A 12,287-nucleotide genomic window follows, 5' to 3' on the forward strand; every position below is an offset into this window, starting at 1 on the left:
AAAAATGCTGTGGGTAATTTACAATAAAAACCCAGGAAATTCTATCCAAGTTAAAACTTGTATGATAAAATCAAATAAAATAGTACAAAATTAACAAGATAAAAGCACAAGATAAATTAAGCAGCAGCACAAGTTAAAGCCAATTATATAGTTTTTGAAAAGATCTTCATTTGATATCAGAGATATGTTAATGTGGATACCAATTCAGCGACTTTGGGGAGAAAAATCCATAAATGGGTGACACCCCAGAAGAGGTGTTTTTAAAATAATTATTTTGTTACTACTCCTAAAAGGTTTCTACAAGGTAAAGGACTGTTTAGGGAACCAAAGACTTTGAAAATCAAGATCAGTAAAAGTGTATAAATAAATAAATTGGTAGGTAACAAGTAGCAATATCCTTGCTGCCCTGGATATTTCTTGTGTTAGAATCATATTTATTGTTGCTATGGTAATAATTTTAGATATTGAACACATTTGTACATGGTACAGAGTCTATGCTGTCCTTTTGTGTATTTAAGTACTATTTGCAAGTTGCTTTAATTGGAGTTTTTTTTTTACTTTTAAAGTTTCTGAGCTAATTCAGAATTCAGCAAAGAATACAAAGCAAAACAGTTTGAAGAAGCTTGAGGAGAAAACAAACACTCCAAAAATCAGCAGTAGTAAGTTCTGTTTTTAAAATGTTAAATATTTGATTAAAATAGGGAATTACACAATTTGCTTTAAAAAAAAGTCATTCTAATGAAATGAGGTAGACAAAAATATGTATTTTATGATGCATGTATTTGTTGCTTAGCTGTGAACTTACATTTTGGAGAATACAGAATTTGTCTTACAATTGTTCTAAAATGGAAAATAAATTGATTGCTGAGTAGAGAAGTACTATCCCTTAATGAATGAATGGCAAAATAAGGGTGTAATTTCCATCTGATCATTCTCATATAATCGTTTATTAAACTTGTATGCTGCCTGATTCTCAACAATTCTGGGTGTTGAGTAAAATACTAAGTATTGATATAAATTCAGTTTTTGTTATCAAGCCAGTATGATTTTGTGTCTATGAACATGGTGAAATTTGGCTACACTAAATCCTTTCATTGCATTAATGATTTAATCATCAATTGCTTTATTTTGCTCCGTCTGCTGTAGATTGTTGGGTATTGTGGTGAGTGACCATAATAAAGATGTGTATGTATGTACGTGAGTACCCAAATTCATTATGAATATTTAACAAAAATTGGGGAAATGTTCATAGTAGCTGCTTAAAAGGGCATTTGGGAATTCTGCATATATGATTATTTACTTCCTACTATACTAATTATTCTATATTACTAAATGATTATCAATATGCTGATACCAAAGACTCCAGATTTTAATCTCATTTCCATTATGTGGTTTCCAATTGCAGAGTGGTAATAGATTGCAGTGTTCATAATTAGATAACTATGGAACAAATGTTGAAGAAATGGCATAGATTAATAGCCTCCTATAAGAAGAAGCTAGTATCAAATCCTACAGATATGCTTATTCTTATACTCCCAAATTCCTTTGTGAACTAGCAGCATATAAACCTAAATTTATTGAAACATTTACAAGGCTGGGTTATCTACAATTCAGATAAACTATTAGTAGCATAGAATTTATATAGGGAAGACATTGGCAATAGACTTACTTATCAAGGCAAAAAACTCCAATAGTAAAAAATTACTATTGACAATTTTAGTTATAAAAAACACATGGTTTGGTTCTTACTTATTTACATGCACAGTGGGGACATATGTGTATATACTACATTTTAAATTAGGCTGAATCTCTGGCTTTAGCTGAAATATACACTAAAAAAATAACTGTGATGCACTTGAAACTGTGCCAAAACCTATGATATTTATATGTAATCATAATGTGTGATTCAATTTTTAATTTTCAGAATGTTCTTCAAGCAAAGATCAGGAAGACGTGAGTGAAATTTTTGGTTGTTAAAAATATCAATTGTGACTGATGTAAACTTGGAAAATTGAGCTGCTTATGCTGACAATGTATTATTTTCTATCTGAATAAATATATTTTCAAATAGTTTAAGTATGTATACAGACTTAAGATATCTTTCTGAAAATTATATACATCCCCTCTCCCATTTGCTACTACTGCCACTGCCACTGCTAGTCTGTAGAGCCAAAAGGTTGGGGAACCACAGTACCAAGGAAATCAGATACATATGTGATTTCCATTCCGAAGAACTGATAGTATTATATATAAACAACATCCATATATTTGAAAAAAAATGATCAGTCTTTTGACTGAGAAAGGAGACTTTGCACTTAGAAGCATTTTTTTTTTGCACGTAGATGGTTATTTTGTTAGGAAATAGAATATTTAGATGTGAGATGTTGTTTGAGAATGGAATTTGATATACTTGCTATTCCTTACAGACTAATAGAAATGATTTATTATCAAAATTATCTTACCGGACTCGGAAAAGAATGACAGGTAAGAAATACCATGCTTCTCAGAAAACACAACCCACCCCAACAATAAGCCCAATCCTAATTTTTTGGGGGTGGGCCTAATATTACTTCTATCCCAAAAATAAGCCTTGGGGATGGACATGGCTGGCATGAGTGGCGGCACAGGCATGGGGGGGGCAAGTGTCCGGCTGCAGAGAGGGGCGAAAGTCATTCTGCGCTGAAGTAGAGACATTCTGAGCCTTCAGCATATCCCAGGATTGCAATGCCAAAGATTTGGAATGGAGCCTTCTGCGTTGCAATCCTGAGATACACTGAAGGCTCGGAGTGGAGCCATTTTCGTGAAAGGGAGGAAAATGGGGAGGGGAATTTTCCTGCCTGTTATCCATACCTCTTAGAGCAGGACCCTACAAGGCTTGTTGTGGCATTGCACTCATGAATGGCAGCACCTCTGTGAGCTTTATCACACCGGTGCAGCTGGCATCCTACCGTGAGCAACTGCACCAATGTATCCAAACTCGCAGCGGTGCCACCACTCGCATGCACAATGGCACAGCAATCCTTTCAGGGTCCTGTTTGAAGAGGCTACGCCGATGTGACGAACCTCACAGCCGCTGCTCATACGCACACTACAAAAAGCCTTGCAGGGTCCTGGGATATGCTGAAGGCTCAGAGTGGAGCCGTTTTTGCGAAAGGAAGGAAAATAGGGAGGGAGAGGGAGCTTGAGGAATAGATGACAGGCAGGAAAATCCCCCCTCCCCATTTCCCTTCTGTTTGCCAAAAACCCTCCATTCCGAATGCTGAAGTTTTGGAACTAAGGCTTTTTGGTGAACAGGGAGGAAAATGGGGAGGGAGAATTTTCCTGCCTGCCCTTCTTCCCTCAGTCTGTGCTAAGCTTGTGGAATAGCTCCATTTGACTGGTACAGAAGCAGCCTGGTAGAGAGACAAGGGAGCAGATGGGGCGCTTTCAACTGCTAAAGAAGAGGCCCGTTGGAGAGGCAAGGCACGTGGGGCATAGTGGATAGAAGCAGCCCAGTGGCTGGGCGAGGCCCGTGCGGGAAAAATTAAGACACCCCTCGAAAAGACGGCCTAGGTGTTTTTTCGGGAGTCTAAAAAAAATAAGGCCCTGTCTTATTTTCTCAGAAACACGGTAGTAGTTGTAGCTAATACAATTTGTGACATTATGAGATATTTCTCCTATAATTTGCTTTCCAGTTCCAGTCTTTTGAGATTTCTAGTGAAGAAGCTTTCCATAGTCCTGGCTTAATGTTTTATTACTAAATCTAAAATATGAATACTGGTGGTCTCATGAGAAAATTACTGTGTTCTATTCTGCAGTATCATACATCAAGGCTGGCTGTAACAACAGCCTATGACAGTCATAGCTAAAATGTAGTTTACAACTGCATTGAGTTCCATGAAAACTAGGCCAAAAGTATATAAAATATAGCCACAAACTCACATGTGAGGAACAGAAGTAAAAACGGCTGAGAACACAAGAGCTCTGTTGAATCAAATTAAAAATCTATCTTGTCTAGCATTCTGTTCTTCTCTCCTCTCCACAAATTGATGAGAAATCAATAGCCTTATTGTACTCTTGTTTTCCTAGCAAGTGCTACATGGGTTAAGCGACTGTTCAAAGTTACAATAGTGTGGAATGCGGAGAACTTACAACTGGTCCTGAAAGTTGTGGCCATTGCAATGTCCCCGCAGTAATAGGGTCATGATTTGGGTACTTGGCAACTGCTTTGCCATTATGACAATTGCAGTGTTCTCCAATCACATGATTGACATTTGCAATCTTCCTTGTTGGCTTCCCAAATGTAAGTGGGGAAACCAGCAGGAAGGTACAAGTTGCTTAAGTTCCCATTGCTTTATTGCCCACCTGCATAGTGTAATGTCCACCTGCAACACTAGGCCATCAATAATTCTTATCTGGACTACCAGCTGATGTCGCGATGAGACCAGAAGCAGTGAATGTAGCTCTCCGTTCCTGTGCTGGCTTCTCGCCGTTTGTGGGTTTGTGGGCTCCGAACAGAGTTGATAGCCTCCTTGTAAGGGTGGGGAAGCAAAGGAGAGGCACCCAGTGAGGTTTCGGGGGAGAACGCAACTCCCCCATAGAAACCCAGAGCTTGCTCTCTACACCATGATGGAGAGAAGAGTGACCAAGATGGCCTCTACAGAGTTGGGACAGCCAAGGAACATCTAAGCGCAGTGCTGGAGTGGAGACTGGGAACAGTGTTCAGAGAAGGGTGAGAAGAATTCGTTTTATTTTTGCCTACTCAAAAAAGACTATAACAGAGAAGATTAAAGAACTGAGTTAGCGGCAATTTGGAAGAGGGAAGAAGAAATGGGAAATGGAAAGAGCTTAAACTTTTAAAATCTTAAAAGCAGTAAATTTGGAATTGGCGATCAGACAGGATTTGGCATTGGAGGGCATTAATTTGAATGCTGGAAATAATTGTTTTAAAAGAAATATTTCATTTTTTTAAACAAAAATTGTGAAGCTAATTTAAAGAAATGGGAAAAGAGTGGCAGTGAAACTGAACTAAAAGCGCCACTTGCTGATGAAAGAAAAATCCTACAGATTCCTTCAAACTAACAATTTAATCAAAAGAAGAAGTTAAAAAGGAATAAAAGAAAGACACTAAGATTCCTGGAAGTTGAAATATATTATAATTAAAGAGCACAGAATATAAGAGGACATTACCGTTGGAATTATTGCTGACTTGGACTGATCAGCTGGAAAGAAAGATCTGAGAATATTGATATTAAAAAGAATGGTTCAAATAAAATAAAATTTATTGGATACTGGACAATTGGATTAATAAGCAATACAAAGATGAGTGACTTATGTAAAAAAATAAAGATGGACCTTCGAGCCATGAATGAGATATGGGACAGAATGTTGGATTTATGTACAAAAATACAGAATACAGAGAAAAATTTGGAAATGGAGACAGTAGTAGTAGTAGTAGGAGGAGGAGAATGAGGAAGTGGGAGGAGCCAGAAGAAAGAGAAACCAGTGAAATGGAACAAAAAGAACAACAAATAATGCAAAAGAAGAAAAAAGAAATTGAATTTGAGATGTTTATGATAGATGCAATAAATGGGGGGGAATACTGAGATTGGAATGCTGATAAATGAAATGGCAAGGAAATAACAAAGGAGATCAGAAGTGGGTGGGGATAAACTTCGAGAAATGGGAGAAAAAATATCAAATTGATTAAGAATAGTGGAAGGATTAAGGGGAAAAGACAAAAGATGACAGAAAATGGCAAAGAAACAATTAATATAAAAGAAGGACTTAGAGACAATGGTTAGAAATGGAAAAGAAGGGGACTCCACATGAAGAGGTATTTTAGCGGTAAAATATATAAAATAGATTTTGAGGAGTTTGGACTAAGAACTAGAATAAGAATCAAAATTGAATAGACAAGACAATAAGAATTTATAATAGATTAACCAAGCAAGACAGATAAATATTTATGGAAGATAAAAGTGATTAATATTTAAGATACGAAAAGGAATACTATGTGGAATAGACATAATTATATAGTAGGATAATATTTTAAATGAATTGTATATTTTGTGTTTTTACATATAGTAGAGAGATTATAATGTTGATACTATTGGCTATAAGAAAATATATTTGTGTAAAAATGAGATGTTAGAGGGAAGGGAATACATAGAAAATAAAATATATGCAATAGTAGCAAATGTAATACTGGGGGGAACATAAATTGGGGATCTTAAAAGAAGATGAAATGTTGAATGGTCAATGTATGGTATGAATAGATTAAATTGTAAACATGAAGAGCATAAGAAATACATGATTTTTTTTAACAAATTTTATTCAGTTTTTCACATTAAAAACAAAAATCTCTTTTTAGTGGACAACATATTTCCAGGTCACCACCTTTACATACAAATATGACAGCAATTAAACATTCATATATGCATACTTAATTCTATTATTACCGTTTCCATTCCAAATTTTCAGTAAGGAGAAAAACAAACACATTAATTCTAGCCTCTTTCACTTTCTAAATTCTTACTTTGTTTCAGTATTTCTTTAATGTTATATCCACACAAGTTCATTCAGAAACAGGATGCTTTCCCTTTTGTTTGAGCTCAAGTTTTTGTCAAAAGGTAGCACTCTCCATTATACAAAGTCTTCACCTTTTCCCCCTATTTTGTTATTTAGGGTTTTTCGAACCTCAATATTCCAGCACAGTCCAGTCTCCAATTTGTAAACTTTATTATTATTATTTTTTGACAATCTTAAGTCCAGCTTTATTTTATGCCTGTTTATTCCCAAAATATTTTAGTCCAATTTAGTTAAATCTTTAGTTCCAGCTTCTTCCTTTCCCGGTTCGAAGCCCCGCTTAGCTGTCAAAAATATTTTCTTTTTTCCCCCCGTCCCTTTGTAATTTCACCGCTCACTTTTCTTAAAAATTCCATGTTACCTTAATCCTGGGGTACTTTTGTTTAGCTGTATTGCCCACTTGTCCCACCCAGTTCAGATGTTATCCACCTCTTTCTTCCCTCCTGCACAAATCTTAATCCAGCTGAGTCCTTCTCTTTGGGGTGGCCATTTTAAACCCCCGCTGCAGTCATCTTCGGGGGAAAATGACCAAGCCCAGGGGGGGAGATGCGGCTCCCTTCAACCTGGCTTGCGGCTTCCCCTTACTCCGCCGCCCCTCCAAGGCAGCTTCAGCCCCTAATTGTAATAATCGGGGCTCTCCAACGAAAGAGCACAGACCATAGCCGCAGAGAGTCATGCTCTACGGTCTGTTAGCAAGGAGGCTCTGCCTTCTTCCGCCAAGAAATACATGATTAAGGAAGTTAGAGATTGATTAGAATGTTTTTAATGAATTAAATATTTTGTTATCCACTTATGCAAAGTAATGAGGATATATTGTTATATTTTTGGCTAAAGAAAATAAGATGGAAAATATACTTGTGCAAAAATTAGAAGAGACACAGAAAGTAAAATATATGTAATAATATTGGAAAGGGGATTTAATAAGGGATAATACAAATTAAGAGGAAACTTTGATTAATGAAATGATATGAATAGATTAAACTGTAAATATGTTGAATATAAATATACAATCAAGGAAGATAGATTGATTGACTGATATAAACTAATTTATGAGAATATAAAGAAGAAAATTTGGTAACAGGTAATGATGTGATGTTAGAAAGCTCTATCAGTGACTATGGATATGACTGATTTAAAATGTAAAATACCTTAAAAAATAAAAAACTTTTTCAAAAAAAAATTCTTGCCTGTCAGCTTGCTTGCCTGAGACTCCTGCCTCTTCCCATGTTATGATCATGTGAAGTCCTCATTTAATGACCCACACAATCTTGGGGTTATGATGGTATGCTAAGCAATGTGGGTATGTGATGTCACGTTTTACGACTGCATCACTTAGCAATGGAAATTCTGGTCCCAGGTCCATCCTAATCCAAGAACTACCTGTATTCTTATCTATTTTTTCCCTTTTAGCCTTAAACATGTGCTCTGATAGTGAAAGTGATTATTCTGCTTCAAATTCTGAAGAAGAGGATGATGATGCTTGCTTGGTATCTGCTGATGAAGCTGTTCTTCCAAAAAACCCAATCAGATCCCAAACCTCTTCTGTTCCACCTAGCAAGGAAACATCTGCTAAGAAGCTGAAGAGATGCATTTCTGTAAGCATGCTCAGTTTGTTTGCAGGGTACAATGAGTACAATATAATGTCTTTTAGAAGCAGTTTTCTCTGTGCTCAAAAATAAATCAAACACATTTTTCCTCTGAGTAGTTTTGAAAAAGTGTTCTGTTGCAGTTTAATTTATCTAGCTTTAAATTCTGGAGTCAAATTTGCTAAATGCTCTCCACAAAGTTTCATTTAGTGTAAGTTCTTGGTTTTCCTTCCTAATTATATCCCTAAGTGAAATAAGTTGTATCCTTATAGCAAAGTAATTTCTACTCTGCAGGATTACCTTTTCTGTAAGTATATATAAAAATGTTTAACAAAGGCTAAATGTAAACACGTGGGAAAAGGGTAAATCAATAAAGATGGAATGGAAAGAAGTTTGCTGTTTTATATTTCTATAAGTAAAAATATAACATGCAAAATATTTGTTTTTAATTACTGTATATACTTGCAGATAAGCCAAGAATTTTAGGTTTCAAAATACATCTAAAAATTGGTTTTAGCTTACCTGGAGATGGACTTATGCACAAGTATATATGCTAATATTTTTTTTTAAAATACCTGTATATACTTGTAGATAAGCCTATTTGTGGATAAGTGAATCCTTAAATTTTTAACCAAAATAGCATGAAAAATGCATCACCTGTGGATAAGTTAGTTGTAAAAATTAAAACACAAAATTTTGAAGAACAGCATATCTTCAGGTGGCACATTTTTATGATATTTTGGTTAAAAAAAAACATTGGACAGCTTACTTAAGGATGGGTTTATCCATGAGTATATATGGTACGCTATTAAACATTAGGGGAATTTAGATTGATTTCAATATCCTGTTTTCTATAGTAAAGTTTTGCACTTTGTTAATCAGTTGTCAGCCATCAATTTATTCCTCAATTAATGTTGCCAGAAGATAATAATTAATTATTCTTCTGTTTGTTATCAGAGCAATTTGGTAGAAGAGTATTTTGAAGCACACAGTAGTTCTAAAGTTTTAACCTCTGATCGAACACTGCAGAAGTTGGAGAAAAAAAAACTGGATCAGGTACAGTATGTACTGAGAAAGAGATTTATCAGGATTCACACAATATTCCAAACCACCAGTCATAATTTACATACTGCATAATGTTGCATCCTCTGTGTAGTTAAGTTATCACTTAAATTTTCAATTATTTGGACTCCCTATTTGGCATAGGGATTTCTGAGAATTCAGAATATTGTGTGCTTGCATCATTGCAGTAGTGTTCAGTGTTTTTTCCTAAGCTTACCAGGAAAGTACACATTTGAATCAAAGATGCAGTCAGCATACCCACTTTGAAACACATTGTTCTCCACTAGCATCTGCTTAACTCAAAGACACATATTTTGCTGGAATCACAGGAATAATGTATGAGTCCAGCATGCAGCTTTCTGTACATACATGCCTACCTCTCATGTGAAACACCTTTATATCTTTAAAAGGCTGTATATTCCTTTTTGTATGTTTATCACATTTATATTTTGTTGTAATTCTAAAAAAATGAATAACAAATAAAAATTAAAAATACAACAATCAAAAATAGACATTCCAGAGAGCATCAGCTCCAAATGCTCCATTTTCAAAAACTCCCAGAAGACAACTTGAGAACAGCCCATTCAAGAGGGGTGGTTTGATGAAAAAATACTCCTGACCCTCCCAAAATATAGGACAACCACCCTTTTCCCAGCATGCAATATGCTGACTCGGTAAACTGCTTAGAGAGCACTGTGAAGCAGTATATAAGTCTAAGTGGTGTTGCTATTGCTATGATGAAAATGGTTGAGCCAATTCTGGTGGAGGGATGCAGTCCTAAAAGTAACTCTGCACCAAGTCATAAAGCACTTAATAGGTTAAAGCAGTTTCAAGTGCATTCTATTAGTCTTTAGCCCTTTTTGAACCAGGTGATGGAGAAGGAATTGGAAAATTCTGATAATGGAGATCATTCTGTTCAAAGCCTTTTCATCAGTTAAGAACTTTTTCATTATATCATCAATTAGAAATTTACTGATGAGTTCCTTTTTTTCTGCAATGAATCTAAATGGTCTAGGAATCTCTACGAAATCTCTTGAACAATGTACCTGTTGCTTTTGCTGCTGAACAGGAAAAGTTAATGAAACAATATGAATCCCTCTTCTACAAATGGATGTTGCAGCTGCAGTAAGTATCCCTTATATTTTAGGAGTTTGCAATCCAGCGAATAAATTGAAATAAATCCCCATAGCTATGCTTTGAAATCATTATATTTTTCTATTTGTGCACACCACAATCACCTGGACTCTCAGTGGCTTACAACAAATATATATAAGAACCATACACTAAAACGTCCATGGTAAAAATTAAAATTCAGAAAGTCACAAAAGCAGATATAAGCAAAATTCTCCAAAATCATTAATAGTTATTCCAATAATTTAGTAGCATCATCCTGAGCCTTCACAGAGCTTTCAGAGCAATTCTATTTTTTAATAGCTTCTATGGAATCTTTGGTGTTCTCTGAGCTTAGTTGTTTGTTTGCAGAGGTTTCATCACCCAACTCATCAGTGTGAATGAGTTTGCTCTCTGTTTATAGACATTAGTGCAAAAAGAATAGACGTTCCTTCTTGGAAATTTATCAACATGCAAATTTCTCCCGTTTGCATGCTTTCTGAAAAGTTTGATGTCTGTATTTCAGCCCTGAGCTTCATATATTCTCTTCTGTTGGGACCACATAGGGCATCAAATGCTTCAGAAAGCACACACATGGGAGAAATTTGCATGCAGGTAAACTTCTACCAAGGAATGACTATTCTTTCTGTATGAATGCCCATAAACGGGAGAAAAACCCATACACACTCACACTGATGATGTTATCTAGTCAGGATGAAACTTCTGAGAGCAAACAACCAGCCTCAGCATCAAGGACTGCACAGTTCAACCCTGAGCTATGTATAGTCTATTAATAGCTTATAGAAAAAATGCCTACAGGTAATCAACTCAAAGATAACAACAGCAGAGAAAATAGTGATTTATGACCAGTTTTCATACTTATGGCCTTTGTAGCATCCCCATGGTCACATGACAAAAATCCAGGCACTTAGCAACTGACTCATATTTATGACAGTTGCAGTGTCCCAGGGTCCTGTGATCACCTTTTGTGATCTGGCAAAGTCAGTGGGGAAGCTGGATTGCTTAACAGTGTTACTAACTGCAGTAATTCACTTAATATTTGAGGCAGAAAAGGTAAACAACTGTCCTGCTAGCAGTGAAAATTTTGGGCTCAATTGTGGTTGTAAGTAGATAACTCCCTGTTAATAATGCTGAGTTTAATATTCACTGAGAGACTTTTCCAAATTCAAAAAAGTAAATGGGATGATATAGATTCAATGCTGAGCAAACGCTCCTCATATTCTGTATTGATTAAATATAGAAAATGTATCCATCCGAGGTCAGTAAAACCCAGATTGTTGGTGGCAATAGGCTGACTCTGTAAACCACTTAGAGAGGGCTGCAAAGCAGTGTGAAGTGGTATGTAAGCCTAAGTGCTATTGCTATTCAAAATACTGAATTTTTTTTCCCTATTAAAGATAAGCTTTTGCTATTAAGAAAATACATAATTAAGATAGAAAATCAGGATAGACAATTAGCAGAAAATTTGCATATCTTTGTTCCTAGGTAAAAAATTGACAGTTTGTCTGATTAGGAAAAACTTGTATACAACTGATAGCCAAACTGAAATCCTAGATTTTTTTTTTCAAAGAAAAATCTTCAGTTGTTGAGTGATGCTCAGAAGTAAACACAACAAATTTTGCATCCCTCTCCATTTTTAGAACATTAAGTTCTTGTGATCAGCCTAAACATTTTCAGTACATCATATTGCACTGTACTTTGTTTTGTCATATTTAAGGATCTTTTTTCTTTATTTCTTACAGTCTCGGGTTCAATATTGTGCTATACGGATTAGGTTCAAAAAGAGATCTGTTGGAGAATTTCCGTGTTTCTCTTCTTCAGGATTCTGTACACCTTGTTGTAAATGGATTCTTCCCCAACATCAGCATAAAATCAGTAAGCAAAAACATGGCTGGCTTTCATCAGTTAATAAAAGCTTTAATACAAAATGCAGTAGTATAG

At 35.6% G+C, this 12,287-nt stretch overlaps 1 protein-coding gene across 3 annotated transcripts in view; it reads left to right on the top strand.

Annotated features, from left to right (window-relative positions):
* The window catches only part of ORC2 (origin recognition complex subunit 2), a 42,425-nt gene that overhangs the window by 13,028 nt on the left and 17,110 nt on the right, over positions 1 to 12,287 (top strand). For all 3 annotated transcript variants that reach the window (XM_087919723.1, XM_026696808.2, XM_087919724.1), the window contains 7 exons: positions 567 to 659; positions 1,925 to 1,953; positions 2,427 to 2,484; positions 7,978 to 8,162; positions 9,111 to 9,209; positions 10,231 to 10,340; positions 12,089 to 12,221. In XM_087919723.1, coding sequence (XP_087775849.1) covers positions 567 to 659; positions 1,925 to 1,953; positions 2,427 to 2,484; positions 7,978 to 8,162; positions 9,111 to 9,209; positions 10,231 to 10,340; positions 12,089 to 12,221 — 707 coding nt within the window. The remainder of the gene's footprint in view (positions 1 to 566; positions 660 to 1,924; positions 1,954 to 2,426; positions 2,485 to 7,977; positions 8,163 to 9,110; positions 9,210 to 10,230; positions 10,341 to 12,088; positions 12,222 to 12,287) is intronic.

This window comes from Pseudonaja textilis, chromosome 1, assembly GCF_049901715.1.
Source record: "Pseudonaja textilis isolate UNSWEBS1 chromosome 1, rPseTex1.2, whole genome shotgun sequence".
NCBI lineage: Eukaryota > Metazoa > Chordata > Lepidosauria > Squamata > Elapidae > Pseudonaja > Pseudonaja textilis.